Source organism: Fulmarus glacialis, unplaced genomic scaffold (genome assembly GCF_000690835.1).
Source record: "Fulmarus glacialis isolate BGI_N327 unplaced genomic scaffold, ASM69083v1 scaffold31393, whole genome shotgun sequence".
NCBI lineage: Eukaryota > Metazoa > Chordata > Aves > Procellariiformes > Procellariidae > Fulmarus > Fulmarus glacialis.
The window spans coordinates 4,149-19,413 of NW_009202818.1; the positions used below are offsets into that span (position 1 = coordinate 4,149).

The 15,265-nt window shown below is 53.6% G+C and overlaps 1 protein-coding gene across 1 annotated transcript; it reads left to right on the forward strand.

Annotated features, from left to right (window-relative positions):
* Positions 1–307: 307 nt before the first annotated feature.
* TBC1D22B (TBC1 domain family, member 22B) lies at positions 308–14,468 on the forward strand. Its single transcript, XM_009574433.1, has 13 exons — positions 308–362; positions 1,315–1,628; positions 2,554–2,733; positions 3,187–3,257; positions 3,683–3,811; positions 4,215–4,280; positions 5,204–5,318; positions 8,323–8,325; positions 12,333–12,439; positions 12,788–12,863; positions 13,183–13,310; positions 13,541–13,636; positions 14,135–14,468. Exons 2-13 carry the CDS (start codon positions 1,352–1,354, stop codon positions 14,261–14,263), a joined length of 1,377 nt encoding a protein of 458 aa, XP_009572728.1. The 5' UTR covers positions 308–362; positions 1,315–1,351; the 3' UTR covers positions 14,264–14,468.
* The last annotated feature ends 797 nt before the right edge of the window (positions 14,469–15,265 follow it).

The following is a 15,265-nucleotide window of genomic DNA, read 5'->3' on the forward strand; positions in this document are numbered from 1 at the left end:
GGTCACTCAGAGTGAAACAGTGGCACGGAAAAGAGCAGATCTCAAATCCCAGCTCAGGCTGGAGAGAGACTAAGGGTTTAAACAAGGCTTCTCTTTCCTGCTGCAAAGAACAAATCTCCAGCTGAATGTGGCACTTTGGATCTAAGGCTATGAAGACAGAAGGTTATTGAAGTTGCTTTTGGTCTGTATTCAGCTCCCGACAGCAGGCAAGGAGTGTGACCCCAGTCTAGGCTGAGGAGATTATTTGTGGGTGCTCTGTGGCTTTTTGCATTGTTGTCTTTTTTTTTTGTATCCTCTTCCTGCAGCATTCAACCTGTCTATGGGGCACAGCATCCTCCGCTGGATCCCCGGCTCACCAAAAAGTAAGTGTTTATCTTCTGGAGATGCAGGCCACGAGGCTTTGCAGTTTTTTGGGTCAGTCCTACAGTAGGTGGAGGTCTCCAGCATCCTCTGGCACTGTGATGTTCCAGCGGAGAAGGGCAGCAGTGGCATGCGGTGCTGTCTTGAGCTCTGCGAAAGCTTGCAGGGAAAGCTGGCACCCTTTATGGCCAGAAATCCATATCGTACCAGCCACATCAAAGGAGACAGGCGTATTTTTTAGCAATGGTGTCTGAGCCCTCTGCTCCCCTTCGGAGACGAAAGAATTAAGGGAAGGGGAGGTAAAGCTGCCCGGCAGCTGCGAGGCTGCAGAATCACAGCACCCTTCCCGGCAGGAAAAGGCAGAGCTGATCTCAACTGCCTCCTTGTCTCTATCTTGTGCTGTGTAGCGGTGGAGGTTCCCTGTTTTCTGTGACGCTTCAGGTGGTGGACTTTGACTCCTGTAGCTTACGGGTAAATGCGAAGGCTCCTCCTGTGCCTGAGAAAAGAATCAGGCTGGTCTGTCTGCTGGGAGCCATCGCAGCTGTATCAGGAGTGTCCACAAGCGCAGACCGGCTCCGTTTAACCTCTGACATGCCTCTCCCCAGGTCGCAAGACTTTTTTCGGGTGTTAATCTACCAGTTTTCTCTAGGGTGGGGGGAGGCAGAGCTGGAGGAATTGTACGCCTCTCCCCTTTGCCCTTCTGAGCTGGGAAGCCTGGCACCTCTCCAGCTGCCTGCTGGCACTCTGGCCTCTGTGCCCTGCCATCATACCAGCTCGGGCTCTGCCTCCTGGCAGCGGGCAGCCCAGAGAGACTTAACATATTCCTTGGGTTTGGGAGGAGGAACAGGGCAATTGGAAAAAGGGACTGGCTGATTGGAGCAAGGACGTAGGGAAGGAAAGAAAATGGACTCATCTAACAGCGTGGCTCTGATACTGTTTCTCTCTGGCTCCCAGCTTCATCAAGGATCGCTCCAAGGCCAATGCGCTGCCTATGAAAAGCAAGAAGGCCTCCAGCTTTCATGAGTTTGCCCGCAATACCAGTGATGCCTGGGACATTGGTGATGATGAAGATGAGGACTTCTCTTCGTCCTCTTCCTCTTTGCAAACTCTGAACTCTAAAGTGGCCAAGGCCACGGCAGCCCAGGTTCTGGAGAACCACAGCAAGCTGCGGGCAAAACCTGAGCGGGCCCAGTCCACCCTCAGCGACATGCCCACCAACTGCAAGGTCATCAAGTCCAGCAGCGAGGCCCAGCTCTCCAGGACATCTGGTAAGAGCTGTTTTCAGGAGCAGCCTCCTGCTCCGGTGCTCTCCTGGTTGACCGCTGAACTCGGCCACTTGCTGCTCCTTGCATGTTATGGGCAAGAGGCTGTAGTGCCGCCCGTAAGCCCAACAGAGGCTTTCACCTCCTTGTAGTATCCTGCACTCCAAGGAGCCATTTTTGGAGTCCTGGCCTTAATGCTTCGGTGTCCTCTGCTGCTCAATATCCTGCATACAAGCACATCTGTCCCAGAGGATCCTGTGTTCTGGGTGCTAAGGGAATTTGGAGATATGTTAAGTTCTTGCTCGGGATTGCTCACCTTCTGCTTCCTTTGTGGCCCAGTGTGCTGCTCTTAGTAAAGGTCTGGATGAGGCCCTGTAGAGCCCAGGTCGGTACTGCTTGGGCAGGGCACTGGGCAGCATCAGCCCCTGCTCACTCTGCCTTGTCCCAGGGAGACGGCTGTGAAAGTAACCCAGCAGGTCCCTGCTGCCAGCAGGTGGCATTGGCAGCCCATCGCCTCCCCTCTCTGCGCTAGCAATTAGCTTGATCACTATTTAGATCAGAGACAAGCAGGGCAGATCTGAAGGTCAGTTCCTCTGGGATTCCCATAGGCTCCTTCTGCCTCGTCTCCTGTGTCCTTCTGCCCATGGCTTCCCATATGAAGAGGGAAGTCTGATCCACTGGCAGCTAGTTGTCTGGATGCAGGAGGAAGAAAGGGAAGGAGAAACAGGGGGAAGTGATGGAAGAGCCACGACAGATGCCTGTGAACTGGCTGATCCCTCAGAGTGGGCCAGCGATGCTCTGTTTGCTGGGGCTGGGAAAGAGAAGGGTGAAATCTGCAGTGGCAGGTCTCTGACAGTGGCCAGAGGAGCAAGGTAGGGTTGGAGAGGTGTGGTTTCCTTCCCTGCCTCACTGCAGCGTCTGCTCCTTGCAGAGGAGGCCTGTATGCGGACCCCCCTTCAGAAGCAGCAGTCCCTTCCCCTTCGGCCCGTCATTCCACTTGTCGCCCGAATCTCTGACCAAAATGCTTCGGGTGCTCCCCCCATGACAGTGAGGGAAAAAACCCGCCTGGAGAAGTTTCGACAGCTCCTTTCCAGCCACAACACGGACCTGGGTGAGTGTGGCAAAATGGGGGTGCCTGCGGGTGGGAAGGGGAAGGCAGAGGTTGCAATCGGGTCTGTTCCAGGGTGGATAAAATGACTACCTGCAGTGGGATAGTTGCACAAACTGCTCTGTTGGCAGATGGCTACGTCCTCCACCAGCTGCCTGTCTGTTTCCAGTCTTTCTCCATCTCGCAAATGATGGTTGTGATCACTGGGGGCTGTTGGGCTCTGCATGAGAACTGAGGCTCTGGCAGCCACCAGTCCTGTGCCCAGGCTGAGCTGAAAGCATCTCTGCTCCCCCTGCTGCAGACCCACGTCCCCAGTCATTGTAAATGTGGAGCCTTCCTGGAGGCTCAGCGTCTCCAGAGCCTGCAGGAGCAGACTGGGCTTTCCTCTCCTTCTAGGTGTAGTGGTGCCTGGACGTGCCTAGGATCTAATCCATTGCCACCACTGTCCGTTTGCAGATGAGCTGAGGAAATGCAGCTGGCCTGGTGTGCCCAGAGAGGTCCGGCCCGTGACGTGGCGTCTCCTCTCAGTGAGTACTTGGAGCTGTGACGCAGGAGTTTGGGGGGAACGTGCCGAGCCCGGGACGTGCGCTCCTAGACCTTCATGTGTCCCGTAACCAGGTTTGCTCATGTTGTATCTGTGCCCAGCCTACGGGTGAGCTGTAGGTTTTTTTTGGTCGGGGAGTGTAATTGCTACATCCTCTTTGGGCCCAGACTGGTGCTGGGAATATGTGGTTCACTCTGTTTTGGGAAACTGAATCCCATGAAGTTGTGTTGCTCCAAGATCAGTAAAGGCATCAGGGGCTGGGAAAGCCAAATCCTGTGAAAGCTCTTTCCCCAGCTCCCAAGTCTCTGTGCCTGATGCTTCCAGATTCACAGTTGACTGGCAGGATTTCAGGGGATGGTTTGTGGTGAGGGAAGAGGGTCTGCCCTGACACGGGTTTTCCTGCCGCAGGGTTACCTCCCCGCAAACATGGAGCGGCGAAAGCTGACTTTGCAGCGCAAGCGGGAGGAGTACTTTGGCTTCATCCAGCAGTATTACGATTCCCGGAACGAGGAGCACCATCAAGACACCTACCGACAGGTACGAGCCCTCTGCCTGTTGCCTGTCTTTCTGCCCTGTTTATATGCCTTTCCTCCCGCTTGCTGCCACTTGTCTATGCGGTTGGGGTCATGCTAGAACTTCCTGTAGCTGTAGCTATTAGGAGTCTTCTCTCCGTCTTCTTATGAGTATTAATTTAAGCCTTTTCTAAATTGATCTAATAGCTAGATTTAAGACCCCACCTCTTTCCCAGCCTGCCCGCACCTGAGCAGAGGAGAGTGGAGATAAAACTGTAGGTGATTTTCTCAGTGCAGCTGTTATCTGTAGCCCTCACTGCGCAGATCTCGCCTGGGGGGACACTGAGGGGTGGATTCCCCTCTGCTAGCCTGTGAGGAGTTATCGTGCCCCTGAAAAGCACGGCTGGTGTGCTCTCACTCTCTTCCAGATCCACATCGACATTCCAAGGACCAACCCACTCATCCCCCTCTTCCAGCAGCCACTCGTCCAGGAGGTAAGGGGGAGTGAAGCTCCTGCCCCACATTTTCTGTGTGCGTGGAGTTAGACCAGCACTGCCACTAGTGAGTTAGCTTTGTGGGGAAACTTCCCTGGCTGACAGTTCCTGATGCAAATATCTGCTGAAACTGTTTGGTCTTGTCCCATGTTTCTGAAAGACATCAGACTTGGAGCTCAGGGGTTATGAGATCAGCTCTTTTGTGGTGAGATGTAGCCAAGAGATGGCAGAAGACCTGAAGCTTTTGTTTTGAGACAAACTCAAGGCATTTGAACAAGAACAGCAGATCAATTCTGTTTTGCTACGAAACCTCTTTTGTGCAAAGCACTGTGTGAGAAACCCGGGCAGGGATGGGTTTGAGAGGTGGCCAGGAGGTTTGGGCACCTGTCCTCTTTGGAAACAAGCTTGGCGTGTGTATGTGGTATGTCAGGGCATGGTGTCCTGGGGCTGGGGCAGTCTGGAAGTAACACATTGGTTGTTGGGGGGAGGCTGCTCTCTTGGGAACTATCCCGATCTGTGATGTTTTGCTGGGAGTATTGTGCTGATAACAGATAACAGCCTTAGCTTTCCATGTGATGTTTAGCAAGGCGTGCTGCTCTGCTAATAGGCAGCCCTGTCCTATGGGTGGAAGGATCTTAAGCCACTTGGATCTTGAAAAGTTGGGTCTGCATTTCTTCAAGCAGAGGCTTTGATGAGGAGCCTGGGCTGCCTTGTTCTGTGAAGTGTGGGCTGGCCTGTATGGGGGATTTGCAGATCATACAGGAGTCTCTCCTAGGACTTGTATGCTTCTTATCTTACCCGTATTGCTGCAGAAAAGCCTGTCAGTGCATGATCTCCGCTCCCTGAGCTTAGCAGTTGTGCTTTTCTGCCTTTCCTTTGTGCACGGCTAATGCAGGTACCTGCTTTCCCTCATTCTTCCCTAGATCTTTGAAAGAATCCTGTTTATCTGGGCCATTCGACACCCAGCCAGCGGCTATGTACAGGGAATCAATGACCTGGTCACTCCGTTCTTTGTTGTGTTCCTCTCTGAGTATGTTGGTAAGTGACATTTGCTGTTTGAAGCACGGTGCTGCCTCTTGACCACGGTGTTTGAAATGGTGTGAAGTGCTGGCATCAGAAAAGCTTGCCTTGCTGGAGGGGATGATGTGTTCTTCCTTCAGTGCCTCTGCCAGGCTGGAGATGCATCTTGACCTCTTACTGTATCTTTGCTGCCTGATTGAATTGTCTTCTGTTTCATAACCTTGCTGAGCTCCACGGAAGTTGAAGTGCTAAGGGTGGATTTGCATTTGAATGTACTTAACATCCTTACAGCTTGGAGGAGAATAGGGTCTTTTAGGTGGGAGGGAGTTTAGGCAAAGCCCTGATATACGGAGTTGGGGGAGGGTCTTGCTCTCAAAGCTTGGGCTTGGAGCTGGTTCTTGTTCTAGGAAGAATGAGTGAAGTATAAAGAGACCCTGCTGAGAATGTAAAATAAACTATTTAAATAAAGATTCCTGTCCCGTGCTGCTAGTACAGGTGTGTTTCTCAAGCTGAGAGTTTCAGAAAGCAAATTGACTTCTCCCTGCTGCTTTTGGCTTTCTTGTCAGCCAGTTTTAGCCAGAGATCAAGTCATTGCCATCCATAGCATTTTTATTCTTTCTGCAGCTCTAGCTGTGTTTTGGGGTTGACATTAATGCTGGGATGTGGTAATCCCTGTGCCTAAAGGCTCTTGCTTTTCACTGTAAAGAGAAGGAGAAAAGAATTTATAAGACTGTATTAGTGATGGAGAAATCCTGTTGAACAAATATTTTTAAGGTCTGATCCAAAGCTTGTTGAAGTCAGTGGAAGCCTTCCACTATCTAGCTAAGGCTTTGTAAACTAGTACTGGTCTGCCTCTTCTGAGGACGTTGCGAAGAGGTAAGGCACCTCGGTTTCCACTGTGGTAGCTGGTGTGGTCAGGATTGATCCCTAAGAAATGCTGTTGCTCCTCACAGCCTGAAGGAGAAGGCACAAAATATGGCTGTGCTACCAGCTAGAGTGAATTCCCTTTCTTGGGAGGTCAAGAGCCTGTTGGGTCGGGTCTGAGCAGGTTCCCTTTGAGTGGCTTCTCCTGTGCCATATTGCTTGAGCAGCATTGATGGCACTTAGTCTTGGCAGAGACTGGTTGCTCAGAATTGATTTTTTGGGTTAGAAGTGGAGCTGTGCACAGTAAGTTAATCTATGCAAGAAGGGAGTTGGTCTGAAGCATCAGAGCTGCCTGTGGGTACCTGGTGTGACTTCTTGCAGTCCTGTACCGTGTTGGGTGTCGGGTCTCAGCTCTCTCTGCATGTGGCTGCAGAGTTCATGCTGCATTGGACTTGTCCATCTCTTGCTGGGGTCATGCTTCTCGCCATCTTCCAGGGCTGTTTTCCCCCCTGACTGAAGCTTCCTCTCTGAATGTGGCCTTCCTGTTTTCAGCTATCTCTGTAACTTGTGTTGGAGGAAAAAAGCCCTCTGCGTGAGACCTGTTAAGTTGAATTTGGCCAAGCAATATCACGCATCCCCTTCTGTCCCCAGAGCCTGGGATTCAAAGCCAGCCTTTAGGTCACAAGCTGTCTCGGTGGCTACCTGCTCCCTGGTCTGGCTGTGTAGCAGTCAGTTTAAGGACAAGATCAGTAGTTGCCTTGAATGTACGTGGGAAAGAACTGGCAGTTGCTCAGTGCTGTGTAACCCCTTTTGCAACAGGATTGAAGTCATTGGTTTGGAGCATTAGCTCTTCTCTACAGCTGCCTTTGACAGACCCCTGAAGAACTGGTGCTGGGCAGGGCAGGTCTGGAAGCTCTCCGTGTTGGATCGCTAGTTCTCAGGATCCCTGGATCAGCCAAGTCTGCGCTGCAGGAGAGCCAAAAGAGGCCTTGCACAATATGGTAGTCCTTGTGCAGCATGTGCCAAGGGATAACTCTCCTTTCCATGGGGAATCTCTTGTTCAAAGGAAATTCTGCTTGTATTCTTCAAGTTGTTTCCCCCTTGGGAAAGGGGACAATCTGTGTGACTCAGGCAGCCCCTGCCCACAGAGCCACTGAGGGCTCAGACACCTCTCTGTCATCTGAGGGTATTTCCACATTCAAAGGTGTGTGTACAGCTAGTCTGGAAAAGTTTCCCTCGCCTTTCCTTGAAAGCTGACTCTGGGAAGTCAGCACCCGCGCTGGCTCCATCCTCAAACCTCTTGGGTTTGCTGCCCCTACTCTCCTTTCAGAATGGGTGTTTTGTTGACTGCAAGATGCTAGAAGGAACCCACTGTGCTGCCAGCTGGCTCCTCTGCTTAGCTGCCCACCCTCTTTCCTGGGATGTTAGAGCCTTTGAAGGGCTGCCTCCTGCAGAAGCTGACTTAGCAGGACCATCGCAGCTCTCCGGGGACCGTGGTGTGCGTGTGTGATTCAGAGCTGACAGGCGGAGGTGGGACTTCACAAGCTGTTAACTTTGGTTAGCTGTTCAGCCCAAGGCCAGGCTGACACCCTGGTCTTCTACTGTTCAGTCTAGTGGCTCCTCACATCGCAGTCTCACATCTGATAACAGGCTGGTCCCCATCTCCAAGTTCACTGTAGACTTCTAACCCATCATCCCATGCTTTGGGCAGGCATTGCATTCGCAGACAACAAATCAACTTTTCTACAGATAAATTAAAATCTCCTTGGTGCTCATCAGCTGATTAATGTGTCTGGTTCATGGTGTCTCCATTATATATCAGTTACTAGACCAAGATTTAAAACATCCTTCAGAGGGCTTGACTGGCTTTCCACCAAGGGCTAGAGCATGTCCATGGGGAAAGGTGGGTAGTTTGGGTAGGGGATGGCCTGTAGCTTATCAGTCGCATTCAGGGAACAATTTGGCAGCTTCCTTTCGTTGAAGTTGACATGAGCAACGAACCAACAGTCAGCAGTAACCCAGCAAACTCCCAGGCCTTTGTGCGCAGAGGGATTAAACACAGCTTGCTCAGGATAGTAGTTAGAGCAGTTTGGCTGGATTTGGGAGCAGGGCCATGCTGCTGTGTCTTTGACTTGGTGGCTTTCCATCCTCACTGTAGAAGGTGTGGGGAGGAAGGGTGTATGCCTGTCCAGATCCTGAAGGAGATAAACAGATCAGTGAGTGAAAAACATTTGCAGGAAGCTATTTCTTTTGGTTGCTTAGGGAACTGGATGACCCTGTTATTAACTTGCATCTCCCTGGCCTGACTGAAAGGGTCCCATTGATATTGCTTCCCTCTTCTTTCCGAGCATTGCCCTGAATCCAGCGTGTGTACCCCTTTGACCAGCTTCAGAAAATACCACCTAGGCTGAAGCAGGGAGAAGAAGCTCTTCCCCAGAGCTTCCACTCCCCGTGTCTGAACTCCCCTGCCCCCTCCTCCGGTGCCAGTCAGGACCCGTTGCTTTTCCTGTACTTGCACCTAGTCTGGATGCGAAACTCCTCATGCTCCAGGTGCTGTGCAGACTGCTGTGAGCCCTTGGCAGATGGGATAGGTTTAACGTCTGTGTTTTCCCATTTCCCCTAGCGTGGCAAGCTGGCTCACATTCTCCTGTCATGCTCTACCTGCCTCCTGCACGAACACGGCTGCATTGGCTACTTGGCAGCAAGCAAACTGCCAGCTCCATAGCTGGAGCTATTCCTCCTCCCGGCTGATCAATGGCTTCTGCTGAGCACTGCTTGTTTTCAGCTGGTGCCACCATGAGGAACAGCTCGAGGGAGGTGTTGAGGCTGCAGGAGCCTGCAAGAGCTGAGCCTACTGTTGCTGCCCTCCGGATGGGATGGGTGCAGGCTGCCAGTGCCGCTGGGGAGGCAGAACTTGAGCGGTGAGGATGGAGAGAGGGAGTCTGGCATCCGAGGAATTGGGGCAAGAGATGACATCTCAACGCCTGCCAGAGAAAACCGCATGCCCCTTTTTCCAGGTGATCAGAGAGGGCCCAGCACAGGGATGCTGAGCTGTCAGTCCTGCTAAAACGTCCTCCCAGCCCAGGTCTCGCAGCCGCTCCTGCTGCACTGAGTCACTCCCAGCTCTCATGGCTTTTGTTTGCATTTAAAATAGCAGCGACAGAGCTCAGAAATGCATTCGGCATCCACAGGTAGTGTCAGTGCTGGCCCCTGCACCCTCTCTCAGTGCTCTCTGCCCATCTCGATATACAAGACCACTTCAATCCCCAATTGAAGGCCTTGCTTAAGGGGTTGTCCCAGCTTTGGGACCTGTTTGGCATTTCACCAAGTCTGTAGAGGCGAGCAGTGCCGTGGAAAGTATTGATCTTGCTTGCTCCTAACCAGCTTTGTTACTAAATCCTAATCATGGTTAAATTAAGACTCTGTTTCCCTGTAAGCAGGAGCAGAAGTGGAGCTTGGATGAAGGGAAGGGGAGCCTTGTACCTGGGTGTTACTAGTCACGCTGCGCCTGACCCAGCTCAGGCTATAACATCAGCCTTGCTCTGAACTCCGCTTTTGCCCTGGACCTGTTGCTTGCTGCATGCCATGCAGACTTGCCCATTACTATGCAGAGCTGTGAGCTAAGACTGGGTTTAACTGTTCTCCAGACATCTAGTCCTGCCCCAGACCCCAGCTGGCATAATATGGGGAGTAATTAAAGCTTCCCTACGGAAAGCAGGGATGTGGGAGGCTGGAGCCCTGGCTTCTCTAATCTGCTGCAAGCTATGCCCTGCCTGGTATTTGAGGCAGGGGTTCAAGTGGGACTGTGATGTCCCTTCTCCTCTGTCAGCCCTGAGTCCTGTCAAAATGTCACTCACAAGAACTTCACTTTCCCCAAGCCCCAGCTGCCCTTGGGCACCCCGTGACACTGGCAGCGGTGTCCCGGCTGCCTCCCACCCCGCCGCAGGCGGCTGTCACCGTGCCACTGGCTCCCTTTCAGTCCCTGTCGGAGCCATATGTTGAATATCTCACTCCTTTCCACGGGGCCTCTTTAATGATGCCGCTGAGCAGATGTTTGTGCTGAGCCACGTGCTCCAGAGACCTGGTTTGTTTGGTTTTTTTTAAAGCTCCTGGCTCGTGCTGGGGGTGTCCTACCACTGTTTTGCTTTGATACCGGGCTGGTGGCAGGCTTGCTTGCTCCTGTCCCCATACCGGTGCAAGCAGCACCGTGTTCCCCATCACCTCGGTGGGTCACCACATCTGCTTCTCCATCGTGGTCCTCATGCCTGGAGCTGCACTGGGAGGTCTTCTGCACGAAGCTCATTCCTGCGTGGTTGAGCCTGCCTCTCCCACAAGTCCTGGCCGTAGGCGTGTGGCCTTGTCCCACTCCTTTGCCTGCCCATCTTCCGGGGGGGGAAGTTCTAGGGAAGGAGATGGGTATTAAACAGATTTTGCCTACTTTTCTCATTACATGGAATATTTGAGAGTGGCTGTGAAGTCAGCAGAAGAGTGATAGTTTTGGATGATGACCTGCAGCTGGAAAACAGCTTTTCTGCTCTTTCTGCAGTACCAGATTGCTAGATTAATGCAGGGATAAGCCCTTGCTTGTCCGTAAAGCTCCCGGTGGCAGTTTGCTCCGGAGCTGAGCTCTGCCCCAGAGGAGGAGCAGAGGTGGGAGCAACGTTGGAGTCGCTGGCTCTGCACTTCCCATCCTCCTGCGGGCAGGATCTGTGAGCGTCGGTTTTCACAGTGCTGCCAACCTGCGACAGCTGCCCTGCGGCATATCTGAGCCAAGAGGGTGGCCCGGCTCCAGCCCCAAGCCCCATCCTCTCCCTCTTTTGCTCTTTTCCAAGCAAGATCAAAGACACTCGTTCAGATTTCCGAGCCTCTGGGTTTGGAAATGGGCCAGTTTAGCCCTGGCATCTGTTGATCCAATTTAGCTGCATGACAGCTCCTCCGAGGCTTCCATCAGCAGCGTGACAGGCCCTCTCCTCCTGAGGAGGAAGGGAGGGAGCTGCTGGGTTGGCCAGACCTGGCTCTCCTGACTGTCTCCTCCCTAGCTTCCACTGCCTTCCTCCGCCTGTTGCCCTCTACAGCTTCCAGGTTAAGGTGAGCCTGGCCTGGAGCAGGTGATCTCAGCTCCAAACTCAGCCAGCATCACCGCCGTGCCACCCTTGAGGCTGCTGCTCTCTACCTTGCCCTTCCTAGGGGTTCATAAGCCCATTTAAAAGCAAGGGCAGCTTTTTGCACTCTGTGAACACCCTTTCGTGACAGAGCTGTCACTAGCCCTTGAGCTCGGGGACCCCCAATTTAGTGGGTTTGAAAAACAAGCTTGCACAAATCTCTGCTTGCTCCTCCATGCACGGGGCTGCTTCTGTTTGATGGAGCTCTCCTGTCAGCTGGGCTTGAAGAGGAGGGGAGGCTCTGTGAAGCTGAGCAGTCCCTCTGCCATGTGGCCCCACTGTCAGGTTCCATGCTGGATTTAACTTGGAGCCTTTTGCTCTCCAGGAAGATGTTTGTGTGCTTTTGGGTCCTTGCAACTGTGCCCGAGGGTCCTGCTCTCCTGTAGAGGTTCTTGAGGCTTTGGCAGTTCTTCCTGATGTGCCCTTGGAGTTGGCAGCCGCTTTTTGGGTGCCTCTGTTGTGTTTCAGTCCTGGGATGATGCTGATGAACCCGACTGGGTGTGGGAACTGAGCTCCCTCGTGCTGCCCCAGGCCAAGAGCAGTGTCTGCTTCCCTGGTTTCTGGTTGCAGTGATGGATTCACCTCTCCCAGTTCTCCCTGGGGTGTCACCAGCTGGCAGAGACCTGCTGTCACCTAGGACGGGATGTGCTCCAGCAAGAGGGGTCGGGTCCCACATGCCAGGGGCTTTGTCCATGTGCATCCCTCGCCCCAGAGGGATGACAACAGCGGCAGTGCTGTGGGATCCCTCCCGCGGTCCCCTGGGGAGCTGGGCTGGGTTTGGATCATGGCCGCTGAGTTTTTTGGGATCCTTCAGCCCTTCACCTGGGCTGGAGAAGTAGGTCAAGTGCATGGGTACTGTGCTCTGTGCCAGGCAGGCCACTCACGTCGTGCAGGGAGCCTCGTAGTACCTCTTGCCCTGCCTTGGCTTGATAAAGCCTCTCGGTGTGTCCTGTGAGCCACCTGGTATTCCCCATCCTCCTGATGCTCTTTCCTCTCTGTTTTGCAGAGGAGGATGTGGAAAACTTCGATGTGACAAACCTGTCGCAGGATGTTTTACGGAGCATCGAAGCCGATAGCTTCTGGTGCATGAGCAAGCTGCTGGACGGGATACAGGTGAGCCTCTGGGGCCGCGGAGGTTTCTCTCCCCTTGCTGGCGTTGCGGCGCAGTCGTCCTCTCTCTGTGTCTGAGTGAGCACTCTACATGTCCCAGCATCAGGGAGATTTTGCTACTTTACTGAGCTAAATCTGTGGGTAAAATCCTGGGGAAATAAGATGCTGTGGCTGCCCAACTGGTGCTGTCCTGACTAGGGTCTTCACAGCAGGCAGATGATCCTGGTGCTCAAGAGCCACGTCTGCTTGGCTCATGGTGATCTCGGCTCCCTGTGCAGCTGGGGATCTGGTTTTGGTCATTTCTAGCTGCTGTTAGAGCTGCTGCTTGTGACTCGTGCCCTCTCCCCACAGGATAACTACACCTTTGCACAGCCGGGGATCCAGAAGAAAGTCAAAGCCCTGGAGGAGCTAGTCAGCCGGATTGATGGTAGGTGACAATGGGATCTGAGCATGTTGGAGGCTCTTTTGTCACAACAGTGGGAGGCCTCCTTTGCAAATAGTACCCTCAGGGCAGGGGTAGACACTTGCCTACAACGCCTATGGAAGCAGGGCAGGGTAGGGTCAGCCAGAAACCTCCTGGGGACGGGTTCTTCTAGCCAGGTAGCACAGGGTGAGGAGTGGAAGTGTTTGGGAAAACAAGGTCTCAGCCTGAAAGTGTGTGAAAGGCGGTGTTTTGGGGGCAGTGCCGTGTGCGGGAGCTGGAGCACTGTGGTCCCCAGGTATGTAAGTGAAATGTGCTGTTTCAGAGCAGGTACATAATCACTTTAGGAAGTACGAGGTCGAATACCTGCAGTTTGCCTTTCGCTGGATGAACAATCTGCTTATGAGGGAGCTGCCTCTTCGCTGCACCATCCGCCTCTGGGACACCTACCAGGTAGGCAGGCTCCCGCTGCCTTCCCTTGGCTGGTCACTGTGGGGCCGATTCCCTGTACACGGGGGGACGGAGGTCTTCTGGCAGCTGGGGAGACGAGGGAAGCAAAGCAGGATGGCCCTGGGACATTTATAGCCAGTTGGGAGATGGGTGGCCCAGTAGGACATCTGTGTCCAGGGAAGTCATGATCCAGCTGAGCTGCAGGAGCTGACCCAGAGTTTTGTTGTCCGCAGTCGGAGCCAGAAGGATTCTCACATTTCCACCTGTACGTCTGTGCCGCCTTCTTGATCAAGTGGCGGAAGGAGATCCTAGATGAGGAAGACTTCCAAGTAAGTCCCTGAGGCCGGGGGTAGAGGGGAGGGAATTGCTCTGGTTGGGATTCCAGCGTGGACACAGTCAACCATCATCTCAAAGCTGGCTCCAAGATCATCCAGTCTCAGGATCTTTGCCTAAAAGTAACTTCTGATCCTCAGCCCTCAGGACAGAGAATTGGGCTGTTGGAGGGTTCAAACATCAAATAACCAGCTCTTCCTTGGGCTTGAGCTTTGATTGCGGTAAGTTCCCTTTGTGTTTGCCTTCTGGTGTCCGGCTGTAACACTGTGATAGCACCCTTTAATCTCAGGGGGTTTGGGGGCATCTGAGGTGCTTCACTGATTTGGATCTAGACACGAGCACATCTTAATGCTGTCTCTGAGCCTTTCAGACCTGCGAGTGTGGTGAGCAAAAGTTATTGAGTGCTGCTGCTTCTGGTCCTGCCGGCCCTGAGCCTGCTCTGGAGTTGTACTCTGCCTTCAACCACCCAAACTAAGCACCTTCCCCTCTTTCAGGGCCTTCTGATGTTATTACAAAACCTGCCCACGATACACTGGGGTAACGAAGAAATTGGACTCCTGCTCGCTGAAGCCTACAGACTCAAGTACATGTTTGCAGATGCCCCCAATCATTACCGCCGATAGGTGCCAGGACCCCCTCCTCTCCCCTGCGCCCACCCCCTCGTCCTGGCCCGATCTGATCACTGTGGCATTTTGTTGTCCGAAGGCCTTGGACACTCCAGCCGGGAGCTGCTCCTCGCTGTACAAAGCTCACATTGACTCTTGTCTTAACTCTTAACGTGTGCCTGTCTGCCACTCCATGCGCCTGGATGTGCCACTCCAACGACCGTCAGTATTTCACGCCGTGCCGGGGGCTCGAGCCAGGGAGAGAAGGGGCTGGGGGAGGGACATGGGGGGCAGCTTTACAGATAAACTGAGCCGAGGACGAAGCCCTCCTGTCCTCTCCACCCCTTGCCCTGGGCTTGTCCGGCTGGAACCACCTTGGCTTCACTGCCTCGTGTTAACCTGCCACCACGTGCGCTGCCCCATCTGCTCCCCTTCTCTTTTCCGACACCGTTCACTCCAACTCCGAGACGAAAATGCCTTATCAGAGACCTGCCCGGCCGGAAAATCCTTCTCCCCGAGGGCGGCAGGGCAAGAAGTTTCTCTCAGGGCTTCGCTCCGAGGGTCCGGAGACCCCAAGCACTTTGTGGGTTTGCGAGAGAGCCCCTGGCACCTGCCCTCTCTCCTTCTCTCCATCCTCTTCGCCTCCCTCTCCCCCAGGGCAGCGGGGCGGGCACCGCAGGGGGGGACCACTCCATCCACGCGCGGTTCGAATGATGCGCGCCAGCTTGACGGGACTTTTGGTGACTGATGTGCTGTCGGTACAGCCCCCTCCGGCATGGGGGGGAGGCACAGGGGGGCTGGCAGGGGAACAGCACCTCCCGAAACCCCCTTGCAAAGCCCCCGCTCCTCCGAGGCGTTCTGTGTATATTGTGTTCTTGTGTATATGGGTCAAAGATGTACAATATACGTCTTCTGTTTGTAGCAGATAATGATTTTATATTTATAACGTGTACCCCTTGTTCTCCCCATCCTCTCCACGCCTGGGAAGGCTGCCTGGGTACGGCATCGCAGGGCTTTGGA

Coding starts and splice junctions, on each gene's coding strand:
- TBC1D22B (XM_009574433.1), top strand. CDS start 1,352: ATGAAAAGCAAGAAGGCCTCCAGCTTTCATGAGTTTGCCCGCAATACC. Junction 4,281..5,203: donor AGCAGCCACTCGTCCAGGAG/GTAAGGGGGAGT, acceptor ATTCTTCCCTAG/ATCTTTGAAAGAATCCTGTT. Junction 12,864..13,182: donor GCTAGTCAGCCGGATTGATG/GTAGGTGACAAT, acceptor GTGCTGTTTCAG/AGCAGGTACATAATCACTTT.